This window comes from Nyctereutes procyonoides, unplaced genomic scaffold, assembly GCF_905146905.1.
Source record: "Nyctereutes procyonoides isolate TBG_1078 unplaced genomic scaffold, NYPRO_anot_genome, whole genome shotgun sequence".
Taxonomy (NCBI): domain Eukaryota; kingdom Metazoa; phylum Chordata; class Mammalia; order Carnivora; family Canidae; genus Nyctereutes; species Nyctereutes procyonoides.
This window is the reverse complement of record NW_026575037.1, coordinates 4260259-4278753: the sequence shown is the minus strand read 5'-3', so window position 1 is coordinate 4278753 and position 18495 is coordinate 4260259. Positions and strand designations below refer to the sequence as shown.

Genomic DNA, 18495 nt, shown 5'->3' with positions numbered 1-18495 from the left:
TGTTTTGTACTTTACTGTATATGTAGTGTATGACATGACATTCTGTCTTCTAGAATATTTGTGTAAACATGCCCATTGCACTGTATGTACCTTAAGTGTAAGGATGGTGACTCATGCAGCTTTGAACCCCTCTATAGTACAATATTTTGTTCATTTTAGGCAATCAAAATTGGCACTGTTACGATGTGGAAATAAACTAAATGTCTATCAATATCAGTATTAAATGGACACATGATACAGAACAGAGGTCAGCATGCTATAGCCCATGGGCCAAATCTGGCCCGCTGCCTGGTTGTATATGGTCTGTGAGCTAAGAATGGTTTTTGCATTTTCAAATGGTTGAAGAAATCAAAGAAAAATAATGTGAATAATATGAAAATTATATGAATTAAAATTTTAGTGTTCATAAATATGATTTTATTAGAACATAGCTATACTTGATCATTTACATACTGTCTATGGCTGCTTTCATTCTACAATAGCAGTGTTAATTAGTTATAACAGAGACTGTATGGCCCATTAACCCTAAAATAATTATTTTTCTCTTTATAGAAAATGTTTCCTAACTCCTGGTATAGAGGAAGGACCATGGGTTTTGGAATAAGCTAAATTTGAATTAGAATCTTATCTGTATCTCTACTAGCTATGTTATCTCAAATGTTTAACATCTCTGAGTTTTTAGATAATAGTTTTTAGAATCAGAAAAATTCTATCTCTGATAGAGAGCTTATATGAGAATTAATAAGATACCTGGAACAGAGCAAATCTCAATAAATGTGTTTCTCCACTCCCTACCCCGCAGAGTCTGGTGTTACCGACTCTTATCTTTGAAATACAATCAATTAAATATGCATTGCATTTTCTGTTGAAAATTCATATGTAGTGTTTGGCTAGTTGAACCCAAACAAAGAAAAGAAGGAAATTATGGTTTACAGGCTTTAGGTTTTACATAGCAAAGGTTTCCAGCAGTGGTCTCTAATTTATAACTGATGTTTTCAATATTGTATTTAAAATACTATAAGCATGGGGAGGTTTTTGTTAGAATTTCTAATCAGTCCAGTCTGAATGAGACCATTCCAAATTGGGGACATTTTACAACAGTCATGAAAATAAACATGAGCATATGACTTTGCATATGTTGATGGGCTCCCTGTGAAACCAAACAACAGATACTTATTGGATGTCTGCTTCTCAAATTGCTTCATTTGTTGTTTATATTGCTGAGATTCAAAGCACTTTCTGGGAGGAATCATGTCTTCTGTTTCTTTCTCTATCCCCCAGTGGCACCTAGTGTTACAATATGCGCTTTATAAATCATATGAACTAGATCGATAGATTTTTTGTCTTTGAAGAATTTAGAAGAAACCCAACAAAAGAAGACAAGAAGTCTTTCTTTCGAATTCCACATATGTTTTAATTTGCTTTCTTGCTCATGTCATATTCTCATGTTTATCCCCAGTGTTCAATTCTGAATTTGGCCTATCACAGGTGCATAATGAAGGCTGATTGGATTAGGCAACATAGTGTAAAGGAATAAACATGGGATTAGAGTCAAGAAGCATGACTTTGATATTCAGGTTTAGCACTTTATTCTTGAGTTATGTAGAAAAAGCATTTTGAGACTGATTCTTATTTTTCTTAACTACTAAACAAGAAAATACCTCCTTTAGCCAAACCTGAAGACTACTGCAGGGATGAAATTAAAAACTACATTAGAATATACTTTGTAAACTGCAAATGGCTTTTAAAATGTGCTTATTGGGATCCCTGGGTGGCTCAGCAGTTTAGCACCTGTCTTTGGCCCAGGGCATGATCCTGGAGTCCTGGGATCGAGTCCCATATCAGGCTCCTTGCATGGAGCCTGCTTCTCCCTCTGCCTGTGTCTCTGCTTCTCTCCCTCTCTCTGTGTCTCTCATGAATAAATAAATAAAATGTTAAATAAAATAAAATAAAATAAATAAATAAAATAAAATAAATAAAACGTGCTCATTATGGGCACCTGGGTGGCTCAGTTAGTTAAGCATCTAGCCCTTGGTTTCAGCTCAGGTCATTATCTCAGGGTCCTGGGATCAAGCCCTGTGTCAGGTTCCACACTCAGTGGGAAGTCTGCTTGATGATTTCTCTCCCTTTCCCCCTCCCCACTCTCAAATAAATAGATAGACAAATAAATAAATAAATAAATAAATCTTTTTAAAAAAATAAAATAAAATGTGCTTATTATTGTAAATAATAAAAATCTACATTTTATGCCATGTAAGAGAAAGTTCTTACATTTTGGTCTATTGGATCAAGATCAGATAAAATCAAGAAAAACTAAGAAAGGCAAGTTACCCCAGTAAAGAACTGAGGATAAAGTGAGAATTTGCTGGGAAAGTAGCATTTTAGCAAATGAAGGATTTTGGAAAGATATTTTCAAGGCTAATGTTTTTCAGTATAGTTGTTTCCCACTTGTGCAATAAATCTGTCTCTGATCCACTGCATATACATCATCTGTATCAGATAAAGATTAAACTAAAAATAATAATAAAAAATCAGAAACACTACAGTCTTCAAAAACATGGGGAAACACCAATGAGCTGATTTTTAGAAATCACTCTCTAATTTATCTGGTATTATGTGGATTTGTGAAAACTAAATTTTATTAAAGGTTCAATATATTAACTTACCTTTCAATTACATTAGTGATGTTTTTTCTTATACAAGCACTATTATCCCTACATCACTTATAGTAAGAATAGGGTATACACCTAAAATATATATGGTAGCTAAATGACATACATTAAAAGAATTCCAGTTGTGATACTTCTGCTTCCAGTTGTGAGGAAGCAGCTTGTAATAGGACAAATACTCCTAACACAAATAATTATAAAATATATATGAAGTAAAAAGAAAAATATTTGAAAACATGTGAGAGCAATCATAGCAGTCAGGACTGAAGACATTTGAAAAGCAAAAAACCACATTAAAGGGAATCTCACATTCTGTTCCATTTTTGCCACTGAGGTGTTTTTCAGATTCTAAGCTCTGCAGGAAAAGAATATAAGAAACCAGGCAGAAATTGGTGGGTGAGAAGCTAAAAAGCTAAGCACTTTTTAGTAGACACATACTGCTGAGGAAATAGAAACTGTACTTCAGAGAATATCAAGATGGAGGGCCTAATAAAAGCTTTTAGTTGAGACCCCTGAAAGGCTAGGGCTTAGTAAAAAAGAGGGAAAATGAACTCTATCAGAGCTCACTAATACAGAAGCATAAGCTTGAGTCATCTTAATCACTGATTGGATTGATGCGTTCTTTCCCAAATCTTATTATATGTTTTTTTTTAAGTTAAAAAGTAAATGATTTTGAAAGGAAGATATAATTAGCCATAATCTCCATAATCTCTACAATAATATTTAGTTGAAACATTATTCAGGATGAAAGTAGACAAGACTAAATGAATGAAAACAAAGAGAAGAAATAGTCAACATAAACAGACCTCAGGTCACCAAGATACTGATAGTATCAGACAGACTTTACAAGTATAGTGGTTAATATATTTTAAAAATAAACTATAGAATAGAGAATTCCAGACAAAGTGAGAATCTACAGAAAAAGTAAAATAGTGATTCTAGAATTAAAAATACAATAATTGAAATTAATAATTTAATAAACAGTTTAACAGCCATTGGAATAAAAGTTATGATTAATGAAACAGCAGATATGTTAGGATAAAATAACCAGACTTCAGTATGAAGAAAAAGGAGAAAAGATATACAGTAAAAAGGTCTAATGTATGCATATCTGGTATCAAAGAAAAGGAAGAAAGTGTAAATGGGCAAGTAAAGACATTAAGTCACAGATTCAAAAAACCTGATAAAGCCTTAGCCAGATATATACAAAGAAAAAACAGACCTTGGAACATCATAGTGAAAGTGCTGAAGACAACACACAAGGTGAATATACTAAGAGAATATACTAAGAATATACTAAGAGAATAAAAGATTACTTACTACTTACTTCAAAGTAATATATATCAGATGTATAGCTAACTCTCCAAAAAAAAAAGTATGAACATGAAAAGACACTTTAATAACATTTTTAGGTTGATGAAAGAAAACAACTGGCCACTTAGTATTCTATACCAAGCAAAGATACCCTTTGAAAATGAATATCAAATAAAGATATTTTCACCCACACAAAAACAAAGAATTCATTGCCAGCACACTCACACAAAAAGAAATAATAAATGGGATTTCTTCAAGCTAAATAAAAATGAGGGAAATACAGAAATGTAGAAAGGCCTGAGGAGCACTTGATAGGGTAAATGTTACCTATTTTTAAATCATATTAACTTTAAAAAGCCAGGAGGCAGGAAATGGAGGTAGAGTAATCTAAGGGAGTCATTGCTTACGAAATTATGAGAGCTCTAATTCATAGCAGACTCTAACCAGCTAAAGATACATGCTGCAGTCTCTAGAATAATCACTTAGAGAATAAAGTAAAAGCATAACTAACAAACTAATAAAATGGAAAAAAACAAATAAAAATACTTGTTTAATCTAAAAAAATAAGAAATAGAAAAGCACAAAGGACATATAGATTAAGTGAATAACAAATAGTATGTTGGTGGATTTAAAACTAAATATCATTAATTGCATGCATTCAATGTACTTAGACTTAAATACTCCAATGGAAAATTTAGCCTGAAAAATAATGGTATATTGATGTCAAACAAATTATGATAAATATAATTACACAGAAAGATAAAAAGTAATAGGATGATAAAAGACACAATATTCAAACATAAACAAAAGGTATAGCTATACTAATATCATGCAAGGTTTACAATAAAGCAGGAATATTCTTAGAGATAAAAAGAGACTTTTTCAAGATTTTATTTATTTCTTCATGACACAGAGAGAGAGAGAGGCAGAGACATAGACAGAGGGAGAAGCAGACTACTCACAGGGAGCCCAATGCAGGACTCAATCCCAGACTCGGGATCACACCCAGAGCCTAAGGCAGACGCTCAATTACTGAGCTACCCAGGTGTCCCAAAAAGAGGCATTTTTAAAATAAAGTTAAAAGGGATAACAAGAAAGTTATAGAAACTCTAAAATTATATACTGACAGTCCTCACTTTATATATGCACAAGTTCCCATATGCACAAATATCAATTATCACAATTTAGTTATAGAACACCAGAGTCCCAATGATATGATCTAAATTTCAGTTAGCACAATATATTAATTGAAAGTGCAAGAAGAACAAACTTCACTAATGGTCTTTCAATCCACAGATCACTATGATCAGTGAGCAATCAGTTCTTTCAAAGTCTGTCACTGACTAGTCATGATGTATCTGTTATTCAGTTCATGCAGAGATGAAAAAGTGTGTAGTGGTGTTGCCTCTTTGCTTCTCAGCAATAAACCTACATGGCATTTTACAAAAATGGATCATTGAAAGAGAGAATTGGCTAAAAAGGATGAAAGTGTCAAAAAGAAACAAAAAGTGATAACGCTGGAGAAGAAATGTGAATTAAAGGTAAATAGAATTCTAGAAGAAAAAGCTGATGGTGGGAATTCCAATCCTGCTGCCAATTTGAGGGATATCCTTTAGATATGCAGCCAAAGGAACTTACTGAAAGTGAAATTATCAACATAAATGAGAAAAGTGGTTGTGACAAATAGGATGAAGACGTCCTGGAGGAAGTGATGCCAAGAAACTCTCAGAGATATTTCATAACATTGAAAGTGCAAAGGATAAAATGTTGGAAACTGACCCAAACTTAGAAAGGAATATGACAATTCGCAAAGTCAAAGGCATAGAAAAACTGCTTGCTTTTTTATCACATGATGTAAGTCATGTGATAAAAAAAAAGGCAAATGCTGTTCAAACTACTGTTGGTAACATTTTTACAATGAAAGGAAAAACTTTAATTCTCTATGTTTCTAATGTTTTATATTATAATGAACTAAATAAATATCAGTTTACTATTTCAAATTTCCCTTCATATTCGTTCAATATTGTGACAAAAACTTTGAGTTCAGGTAACAAATTATAATTTTTCCTCATTGATTATTAAGTTTACTTTGCATAATTTCAGTGTTCAGGGTCATTTTCTGGTTTCACACTATAATATAAAGTGAGAATTGTGGGTATATTAATAATACAGCCTTAAAATGTATAAATCAAAAACTGATAAAAATAAAGGAGAAACACAAGCCAAGATTACAGTGAGAGTTTCTAAAACATATAACTTATTAGCTGATAGAAACAGTGCACAGAATATCAATAAAATATATGTATATATACTATATATGTGATATAGAAACTTTCAACACAATGATGAGTGAGTTTATCTTAAATATTTAGAATGCTCTATCCAATAATTTCAGAGTGCACATCCCTTTCAAAGTACATGTAATATTTACCAGTATTGACCATATGCTGGTCCATAATTCAAGCTCAACAAATTACAAAAGACTAAAGCCATACAGGATATACTCTTTAACCACAGAAGACTGTAGCTAAGAATCAAAAACAAAAAGATAACTGGAAAATGTTATCTACATTTGTAGATAACTACAAATGTTTAGAAGTTAAACAGCACACTTATATGTAATGTAGTGGTCCAAAAAAAAAAAAAAGAAAGAAAGAAAGAAAGAAAGAAAAGAAAAGCAATCAAATGAAAATTAGAAAAAAATGTTTTAACTAATTGATAACAGAAACAAGGTGTCCAAAGCTTGTAGGATGTCACCAAAGTCACACTTAGAAGGAAATAGATAGCCTTAATGCATACATTAAAAAAGAAAAGAAAAAAAATTTAAAAATTAAAAAAAGAAAAAAGAAAATAAAAAAGAAAAGCAAAAAAAATTATCTAAGCATCATATCAAGTTACTAGAAAAAGAACAAATTAAATACAAACGTAAAAGGAAGGAAATAATGAAAATAAGAGCACACAAGTATGTCCTTTTTTTCATTATTTCCTTCCTTTTAGGTTTATACATATACATTTCTGTTATCTCTATATACATACAGATATATAGATGTGCATATAGAATGTGTATATTTTCTTTGGCTAGTTCTATAAAAAGGTTAATAAAACTAATAAACCTTTAGCAAGACTGATCAACAAATAAATAAAGAAGAGAAGCCAAAATTTAACAATAGCATGAGTGAAAAAAATCTCTAGAGGTAGAAACATTACAAAGAAAATAAGAGAACATTATAGAAAATTTAATGCCAATAAACTCAAATTTTTAGGAAAAAAATGCACAAATTACTTGAAAAACCCAATTTAACAGAACTGACCAAGAAGTAATAGAAAACCCAAATTCTTCTACATTTGTTTTAAATTTTTAATTCGTAATTTAAATTTTTTTCTCAAAGAAAACACAGGATCAGATAGTTTCACTGATGAATAACTCCAAAATTAACACCAACCTTACATAACATATTCCATAGAACTAGGGGAAAAGAAACTTATTTTAGAAGTTGAACCTAGCCTTCATCATAAAACCTGATAAAACAGTAAAATAAAAATTAAAAAATAGGAGCCAAGCTCTAATGAACAAAGGTGAAAAAAATACTTAACAGATTCACAGAATCCAAAACTATTGACAAAGGATCATATATCAACTCCAAGTTGTTATTCTTTTCCAGGTATGTAAGCTTAGTTTAACATTTAGAAGTTTATCAAAGTAAGCCAAGACTTTGACAGAACAGAAGACAACATAATATGATCAACTCAATAGATGTAGAAAAAGCATTTGATAAATTTTAACTTCCTTGTCTCAGAAAACTATAAAATGCCAAGAGAACTTAAGGAAGATCTAAGTCATTGAAGGAATGTTAGAAGACTCAATATTTTAAAGAAAAACTCCTCCCAAATTGACTTAAAGATTCAATAAAATCCTAATCAAAATTACATCAGGGTTTTTTTTTCCATATGTGGAAATAGAAGCTGATTCCAAAGTTTATATAAAAATTCAAAGGGCTAAGAACACCTAATGCAATCTGGAATAAAAGGAACAAAATTTTAGGACTTATAGTATCCAATTTTAAGACTCCCCCAAAATGTACCATAAATAAAGAGTATAATACTGAAGCAAGAATATACAGACCAGTAAAACAAAATATAGAATCAATAAGCAGACCACAAAGATTGCTAGTTGACTTATAACAAAGGTGCACATTGCAATACAGTGGGGAAAAGAAAATTTTAGTTTGAATAAGAGTGGTTCTGGGCAGCCCGGGTGGCTCAGCAGTTTAGCGCCACCTTCAGCCCAGGGTGTGATCCTGGAGTCCTGGGATCGAGGCCCACATCGGGCTCCCTGCATGAAGCCTGCTTCTCCCTCTGCCTGTCTCTCTCTCTCTCTGTTTCTGTCTCTCATGAATAAATACATAAAAAATAAAATAAAATAAAAGAGTGGTTCTATATGTATTGCCTATCTATAGGGGAAAAATTCTTGATCTCTACCTCATACAATACATAAAGATTCCAGATGGTTTATAGACCTACATATGGAAGGTAAAATAATAACATGTCTAAAAGATAATATAGGAAAGTATATCTTTGTGACAGGCAAAGATTTCTTAATAATGTGCATGAAAAGCACTTAACCATAAAGGGAAAGAAAGATAAACTAAATTTTTGTAAAACTTAGAAATTCTATTTATCTAAACATACCATAAAAAGTATGAAAAAGTAAGCCATGGTATTGGAACATACTAAATAACATAGAACAACAACAACAAAAAGGTTACATTCAGAAACTTGTAAAGAAATCATATAAATGAAGAAGAGAATGACAGATAACCCCATACAAAATTGGGCAAAAGATTTGAATATGCCCTCCAGAAAAGAAAAGAGAAAAAGGATATACAAATGGCCAGTATACATTTAAAAGACCTTCCAACTCATTAGTCAACATGTAAATGCAACTGATACCACAGAGAGTACATTTTTATATTCCCAACAGAATGGCTATAATTAAGACTTGAAATATCAAGTATTGGTGAAAATGTGAAGCATTTGGAATACTCATAAGCCTCTGGTGGGAGTTTTTTTTTTTTTTTTAAAAAAGCTTTTATTTATTTATTCACTAGAGACACGGAGAAAGAGGCAGAGGCATAGGCAGAGGGAGAAACAGGCTCCATGTGGGGAGCCCAATGGGACTCATCTCAGGACTCTGGGATCACGACCTGAGCCGAAAGCAGACACTCAACCACTGAGCCACCAAGGTGTCCTTGGCAGGATTTTAAATTAGTACAACCACTGTGGAAGCTTATTTGGAATTCTCTAGTAAAGCTTGTCATCTGCCTAACAATGATATAACAATTCCAAATATACCCAACTGTTTATGTACGTTCACACACACAAAAAAAAAGTACAGAAACGTTTATAGCAGAACTATGTATAATACCACAGAAAAAGACTGGAAATAACCCAAATGTCCATCAATATGGATAAATAAATTGTGGTGATTTCAAACACTGGAATGCTACACAGACACGGAAATGAACTCTACTGCTAAATGCAGCGGCATTCTCACAAACAAAACATTGATAAGAAAGAATGACACACAGAAGTACACATTAAATTTTTTCACATAAAGTTCAAAACAGGCAATCTCTGGTGATAGAACTAAAAAGAGTAGATGCTTCTGTGGTATCAAGAAGAGCAATGAGAATATGACAGTGCTTTATGGGGCAAGTCACTGCTCTGTTTCTTGATCTGTGTGGTGGTTAGAGAGGATGTGAACTCTGTAAAAATGTGTTGATCTGTGCATTTCTGATGTTTATGCTTTTCTGGGTGGGTGTTACACTTTGAGAGATGGATTTGCTTACACAGAAAGAAGTCCAAAATTGAAAAAGAGGTGAAAATAAATTCAAAATGTTAAAGACTGATAAAAAGAAAATTTCCCAACAAGGCATTCCAATGTATCGCTTTACACAGACACACACACAGACACACACACACATACACATGCGCGTGCACGCACACACGCAAGCACATGGACGCATATACATGTGCATATGCTCTATCCATGGTCTTCACAAAAAACCTTTTGGGTCACTTACTTTGAGCCAAATCTCATCCTCTCTCTCCAGGCTCCCTTTTGTCTGCTCACTTCTTTTATCCTGCGGTCTATGTCCACTGGTGACACAGGGAAACCAGCCAGTAAGGGGATGGTGCTTTGGTGAACTTGGATGGTATGATGTGCAAATCTGAAATACAATTTCAATCAAAAATTAAAGGTGGAGGGTGAGAGATAAGACAATGAAACTCTGTAGCTCAAAACCAAAGTTTTCCTCTGAGTCTTTGATGATTACTGGCAGAAAACTTTTCTGTGTCAAAGAATACTGCTAGCCTTAGGATATAACTTATCTGAGTAGAAAAACACACATGATAACTCTCAGCCCACCATCACCCCAGAGATCCTTCCCAAAGAACAGTCCTGGCACATTTCAGGCAACTGCCCCAGAATTAGCCATAGATGTCTGTCCAGGATGATGGTTGCATCCTTATCAGGCAGGATCTACCAGTCTTGAGAGTGAGGCTACTGAGTCAGGGAACCACTAAGCATTCAGCTGGGTTTAGAAGCCAAGGAACAGAAACTTTCTGTTCTGAAAATTTCTCCCATTTTACTTAAGGAAGACAGAGAAGCTACAAGCCCCTTCAGAGAGCTGTTACTCAGAATCTTCCGATTTCCCTGGCTTCCTGTCCTTGGGCATCAAGCACTCTTGAGAAAGATGCCAGATTTCACTGAAGAAGTGTGGCAGAGACGGCTACTTGCCTCCCCCATATCCATTTCCTCTTACTTTCTTATTAACAAACTCCAATTTTGTTCAAGATGGCAGTGAATCCAGTTATAAATGCTCATCTCCTCAGAGTCCTTTAAACTAAGGGTAATGAAGTGACCTGGATGTTACCAATGAGATGTTGTTGTAAGTCTGTAGTGTTAAACTTCCAGAAAAGCTGTCTTGATTTTCCCCCCCAAAAAAGAGAAAGAATCAGCTAGTATATACCTATTTCCCTGTGAACTTCCCCCATTTTCCTGCCTGAAGTGCTGACTTCATGCCTGGAGGAGTCATCTTATGAGGAGGAGGAAGGAAGCTGCAAGCCAAGGATGGAAACTCTAGATGTCTCTAGACATCTCTAGAAGATGTCTAGGTCCCTGAGCTTCTTGAACTAGAGCACCAGCCCTGGCTGGTTCTTCAATTTCCTGGGGGTGTCTGCTTAAGTATAAAATCTAGTGATTTCTTCCTGGCCTAAGATACCTAGAGAGCTTACTCTCACTTCCACTGAAAGGACAGTATTGCTTATTGTTATGATGAATGAAGAGTTTAGTTGGCAATGGATGCATCTGGAATAATACTCCAAAGCCAAAGCCTTTAATCTTCTTTTCAGTATTCAACTATAATTCACAGAAGTCAGTCCTTCAAGTTCTCAGAGGATCTCCTATTTATTTAGGTGGAGATTCATGGAAAACTATATACCTAAGGATTTGTTGTTAGTACTAATTCCAGAATTTCTTCAAGAATAACAATTCTTTTTTTTAATTTAATTTTATTTTTTTAATAAATTAATTTTTATTGGTGTTCGATTTACCAACATACAGAATAACACCCAGTGCTCATCCCGTCAAGTGTCTCCTTCAGTGCCCGTCACCCATTCACCCCCACCCCCCGCCCTCTTCCCCTTTCACCACCCCTAGTTCATTTCCCAGAGTTAGGAGTCTTTATGTTCTGTCTCCCTTTCTGATATTTCCCACACATTTCTTCTCCCTTCCCTTATATTCCCTTTCACTATTAAGAATAACAATTCTTTAAATTGTTTTATACTTTGATCTATAATACATTTTATATTCCATTTGATCCTTATAATAAACCATTGAGTTAAATGCAAAAGTTATAACTATGACCCATTTTACATATGAGAAAATTGGGGCCCAGAGAGGTTAAGTGACAATTCACTTCATATTAACTATAGTAAAACCAGTGAATTCAGTATTGTAATCCAGGCATTCTGACTCTTCACTACTTCTTTTTATTCTTTTAAAATAAATCCTTCCATACACAATGCCCACGTGTAATTTTTTATATTTGTACATCTGAGGTTAATTTTGAGATGCTCTGTATCCCTTGGAATCAGCTACTGCATAGCCAAAGTCTCCTAGATGAAAACTAGTTTGAGTAAGTGGTGTAAGGGGGTGGGGGTGGGGGTGAGACTTGATTGCCAGCCTAGAAGGGTTTTATTTAATGTTACCTTATTTTGAGTTCAGTAGAAACTAAATCTGATGTCAAAGACAGGAGAGAAATGTAAGACCCCATAAAGCATCTCAGAGAGAGTCACTTGACAATTCTACTCAGCCTTAACTCAATGCTTCTGGCTTGATTTACCATGGAATGAGGTTCTCCAGTTACTAAGGAAGCAGGACACTTCTTGTCTTCATGAGACGAGTAAGCTTGGGTGGCCCACTGATCCAGGTATCCTTCAGGAGTATGAAGGCCACAGTCCATGATGCTGGTTTCCTTCTCAAAAGGTTCACATATCCCATCTCCCTCATATATGTAACATAGGCTTGGCTCCCCTGCCAAGAAAATTGTGTAATGTTTGAAAAGTGTTGTTATATATGTCATGTAAAAATCATCACATTTTTTCTCTAGTCCGTGAAAAAGACTCCTGCTATTGCCAGCTAATCAGTCTAATGCTGACCCCAAACATGCAGACAACACACACACACATACACGCAAACACCCTTAAGGAAGAAGGATTCTTTTTCTTGGGGAGAGGATAGAATCCATCTATATAATAAAAGGTATAGAAAGGGGTGGGATTTGTGAACAAAGAATAGGGAGAAAAAAGTAGGCTGGAGGTAGAAAGAAATTTTAAGGCATTATTGAGCAAGATCCTAATGGAAGGAGATAAAAGAACAGTGGGTAAAAGAAGAAAGAGAAATTAAAGAAACAGTATGACATGTTAGGCACCTGGATCCCCCTCATGGTCTTTGAAATATTGAAGTACCTTTTTTAAGATTATATTTATTTGTTCATGAAAGATACACAGAGAGAGGCAGAGACATAGGCAGAGGAAGAAGCAGGCTCCCTGCAGGGAGCCTGATGTGGAACTCGATCCCGGGTCCCTGGGATCATGCCCAGAGCCAAAGGCAGATGCTCAACCACTGAGCCACCCAGATATCCCAAAATGTACTTGAGGGATTTGCTTCCAATTACTCTTTGTGGCTGAACTGTTTCTTCAATTAACTGTGCCACTGCTCTGAAACAGACAATATCGGCCCTGGGTTTCCAAGGCTCATTCCAAGGTCTTCTTTCCTTTAGTCTTAACAACAACCATGTGGGGGGTGCATTTTTTGCTTGTGTCACACATGGGAAACATTTTGTGAAAGGTCCCTTGATACATAAGCAATAGCACTTGGATTTGAGCCAGGTCCACTGAAGGCAGGTTCGGTAGGGTCTCTATCAAGCTGAGGCAGAGGCACTGTCTTCAAGAGCAATCAAGTGAGGCATGAGTCTACACACAAACCTGCTGGAGTACTGGGAAGTGAGCTGATATTCCCTGGACAAGTCCCACATGTGCTCAGAGGCTAACTCCTCCTAAGTGAACAGCACCAACTATAGATATGTAACTAGCTTTCTTCAAGGCTGGAAAGCTAAGGTGCAGTCAGAAACCCACTATTAAGTCCTACTGTGATGTAGGATAATTAACCTTCATAGTACTTACCCCTACTTAAAATAATAGGACATAAAATAATAGCAAGATTTGAAAGTCAATCAACATATAGGTACATATTCAGTACTGTCATTACTAAAATGTACTATTACTATACCATTCTTGTTATTTTTCTTTCTTCACAATACCGCAGCGATGTTGAAGCAATTTTTCTGTGGCTCATCAACATGTAGCTACTAATTATTTTCCTTCATAATTTCTTCCAGCCTAAGATGCTTCCGTGGTATAAATCTGTCTCTACTTGCCAAGAATAAGCCGAAGATCCTAGGACTTGGTTCTAAGCCTATTTTGGGTTTTAAACTCCTACAGTCCATCAGACCTGTGGCCTTCCCAAATCATTTCCCTAAAGTTAATATATATGTATTTGGAATGACTTTTTTCTCTCTCTTATACATATGCACATACATGTATATATACATGTAAATAAATATGTGTGTTTTATATGTGTTTGCATGTATATATATACATATATTTTATAATGTGGATATATATTTTTTGTTTCTCTATAAACATGAATATTTCTTCTTGCTTCTTCTATTTGTTTTTGTACCATGGACTTAAAATTTTTGCCTCTGTTTTTTCACATTCATCTAAAAATAACAGACAACTTTTACAACACATTTCCCAAAGTTTCCTTCAAACCTAATTTTTTTTTAAGTTTACTTATTTGTTTTAGAGAGAGAGAGAGGGCATACATGAGCTAGGGGAGGCACAAGGGGTGAGGGAGAGAGAGAGAAGGAGACTCCCTGCTGAGGGTGGAGCCCAGTGAGGGACTTGATCTTACAACCCTGAGGTCATGACCTAAGCCAAAATCAAGAGTCAGATGCTTAACTGACTGAGCCACACAGACACCCTTCTAATCTTTTGAGAAATAATGAAATATATATTTAGCGTATTAGTAGCTTATTATACAATGAAACAGAGGTCTAACTGTGGAATAGGTCATTTTAGTCTTATCCTGTAAAATTAAAATAATTTAGATATAGTCTTACTGGATTTGGAGGCTAAGGAAATATGAGCCAAATTTAATGGAATCAAATGTGTTAGAAACAAAGCAAGGTGTGCTCTTAAGTTAAATGAGGCTTGAGATATACTGGAGAAAACACAGCATTTGGAGAATATATGTGTGCATGTATATGTGTGTATATTCAACATGAGTCCATTATGTTAGCAAAACAACAACAACTCAGTGCAAACAGAGGTAGCATTAACAAATACTTGTGTACAGAGGAGGGGAGTTAATCAGTTCACTGCATTCTGTACAGCCAGACCACATCTGGAGTATTGAATTCCTTTTTGGGCATTGACCACACGAAACATGCCAGGTTAGGGTAAATAGGAAAGGGTCTGGAAACCTAATCACACGAGGGGATGTTTGTATTGGAAAGGAGAATAATGGGGAGGCATTTCAAATATCTGAATGGTAGTCAAATAAAACAGGGAAAAGAATTATCCTCTGTAGTTTCATAGCAAGGAAAAAGCGCTTGATTAAGCATTAGGAAGCTGAGCTCCAGGGCTGGCCTTGCAGAGCTTTGTTGTATGCCCGTGGATGAGTCACTACAATGATTTAAGCCTCAATTTCCAAACTAGAAAAGAAGGGAAGAATTTTATAACAGATAAAACCATTTTTAAGTAGAATTGTGCATTTCAACATATGTCCTTCATTGCTAGAAGTATGTAAGCAGAAGCTAGAAGCCCCTCTCTCAAGAATTGGCAGAAGAAATTTCTATATGGGAAGGAAGCTAGACTCCAAATCGCTGGTAGACTGTACATGTGAAGGGATCAGGGTGTCTTTCAGACTCATGGTACATGGCAAGTACTAAATATGTTTTATCAGATGGATGGATAGAAGACTACTAAGATTCTATAATTTTATGATTCTGCTCTAGATAGGGCCTTTGTGTGCTACATATAGTATTTAACACCTTAATAAATTATATATAATTATAATCCCATCCTATTTTACCTTGAGATTTAGAGGCATTAAAATCTTTTTCAATGCACTGCTCTTTAAAATAACTTTGGCGAATGGTTATGTTCCACAGAAACACTGCAATGTATGCAGATGGTAATTAAAAAAACAATCTACATGTAAGAAGCCTACTGATGATGTCTTTAACCAGAATTGGGAGAAGTGTTCTGGACAGCTTTCCTGTGTGACAAGAATCTAAAGGCAAAGCCACCTAGTGATAATTTATTACTAGTGATTTTCCAGGATTAAGCAGTGTTAGGACCCTCTGTCATCTGTCATGATCTTATCTATTAAACACAGCCACCAAGAGATACCTTGCACTCCCTTTGGCTTCGAATGCTTCCTATGCTGATTTTTTATGTGGAACTTCTACGATTGTGTAGACACATCAAACATCATTGTGTGATTAGCATCCCACTATGTGTTTATAGGATATCAAAAGCTCATGGAAAGAAGACACAGAGACACCTGCAGAAACAGGACCTAAGCCTAGAGGGCGCTCCTCAATGCACCTGCACAGTGGAAGCCTTCCTCTAGCTGGCAAGCCCTTGAGCAGCCATCTCCGCTCAGAAGGTTCCCATCATCACACTCTTCTCCCAGGCTCCTGGAAGGAAAAAATATACATTCTTATATGCATACATATATGAAATAATTTGTCTTGTTTAGTTACCATTATTTTAAATTCTTAAAATTCCCAATTGTATATTAAGAAGTACAAGTTGGAGAAAAGCAAGAGTTAAAAAAAAATGCTTTTACAGAAGAAGTAGCTCATGACTCAGAAACATCTAGGAGATTCATGAGGGTCCTGCCAGTGTTTCTGGTAGATGGCATTAAGGTAGAAAACACATACCAGCCCTACGATGAGTGAGCTGCTTTGGTGAGGATAAAGCTACCTGTCTATGCGGGATTTTGTTTTCTATTCATGTTTACTGTTTTCACTGCTTTATTCTATCTAGATGTGGTGGTTGTTGAAGTTAGGGTTTTGTAGCTCCTGTTTTATATACCAAGGAATCAGGAGCCTGATTGCTGCTTGGTCTCAGTCCTGAGCAAAACTAAGGCTCATTTCTGGTCCTCACTCCCTACCACTACGTGGTGGCAGCTATCACATATTGCAGGAGAGAAATGAATAGTGGGAGAAGAAAATGGTCATTGTTTTGTTTTGAACCTCAAATCCTGACACAGCTGATGACTAATCGGATTGGGGTGAGAGAGTCACTTTAGACCAAGGACTATAGGAAGCATGTTATGGGAACAAAATCAATAATAGATGTGGCTGATGTAAAATGGATTGAGGGTTGGAGTGGCCCAGTTGGTTGAGCATCTGACTCTTGATTTCACCTCAGGTCTTGATCTCTGGGTCATGGGAACAAGCCCTGGGTTGGATTTCATGCTCAGCAGAGAGTTTGCTGGAGACCCTCTCCCTCTCCTTCTCCCCTTCCACTGCTCACACTCGAGCACTCTCTCTTTCTCTCTCTCAAATAAACAAATCTTTTAAAAAATGGGTTTATGGTTACCATTTTTTTCTTCTTGACATTGCACCATGTCCAAAATGGACACATATTTTAACTCAAGTAGATAAAGACCTAGGAAATACTAATAGCTCTAACCACTGTTTAAAGTATACCTCTTCACAGGGATGGAGTAAAGATTAAGTAATTACATATGAAGATGCTTTAAAATGAATTAAAAGCATGCTATAAATGTAATTACATAATAATATTTTAAATGGTAGGATGTAAATGGAGAGAAGATAACAGAGATATGAAAAACATGAGTGAAGAAATTAAGGATACTTCAAATTCATTTTTATTTTGAAGATAATCTTAACAGCAAATATAAGCATGTTTTATATTATCTCATGCACAGTTGCCCAGTAGAAACATGAGAGCAATGCATATCATTTTAAATTTTCTAGTAGTCACATTTAAAAAAAAACAGGTGAAGTTAGTTTTAATAATACATTTCATCTAACCCAACGCATCTAAAATATTGTTATTTTAGTATGTAATCAGTATAAAAATTATTAGTGAAGCATGTCACATTCTTTTTTATGCATCCTACATCTTTGAAAAGTGCTGTGAAAAAAAAAGAAACCTGATGTGTTTTTTCACTTACAACACATGAGCTTAAACACTTGATCTGTATTTAGATTCACCTACCCAAGTTGTTCCAAAAATACTTAAAAGTTTTCTGATAACTGAATCAAGTTTTTAAATTGAATTTAAATTACTTAAAATTAAATAAAATTCAGTTTCTTAGCTGCACTTGCCACATTTCAAAGGCCTGACAGCACATGTGGCAGAGACATCCCACACTGGACAGATTGAGATGATCACTTCCTCGTGAACTTAACTCCCCAGTTCAGGGTCTCCTACCATGTTTGTTTTGATAGTCTTATTATAGTGTTACCCAACATGACAAAAAAAATTATTAAAACTAGAGTCTCAGCATGACTTCTTCGGGATTTGAGATTCCCTTAGATTGAATCTATATGTTTCTCAAGTTTAAAACAGTGGATTAAACAATTCATATCTCTCTTTGTATGTATAATGGAGGGCCTCCAGCTGAGCAAAGCTGCAATTCATAGATCCCTTCCCACTGGATGGCAGAACCAAGTATGGCACTTTGCAGAGAGGGAATACAGGCAGAAGTATAAAGGAGTGCTTGAAGGAGGAATCTTGTGAGGCCCAGTAGCCAAGCAGCTGCTGCTTCAAGTGAAGCTGTTTCAAGGCACAGGAGAAAACGTGCTAGAGAAACTTAGGAAGACAGCTCTTCAGCCTTTGC

At 35.2% G+C, this 18495-nt stretch overlaps 1 protein-coding gene across 1 annotated transcript in view; it reads right to left on the bottom strand.

Moving 5' to 3' along the window:
• Nucleotides 1-18495, bottom strand: part of PAPPA2 (pappalysin 2) — a 272846-nt gene that overhangs the window by 115626 nt on the left and 138725 nt on the right. The window contains exons 10-12 of the mRNA XM_055319554.1: nt 16224-16315; nt 12389-12579; nt 10067-10213 (exon numbers count right to left, since the gene is read on the bottom strand). Of these exons, the coding sequence (XP_055175529.1) occupies nt 10067-10213; nt 12389-12579; nt 16224-16315 (430 nt within the window). The remainder of the gene's footprint in view (nt 1-10066; nt 10214-12388; nt 12580-16223; nt 16316-18495) is intronic.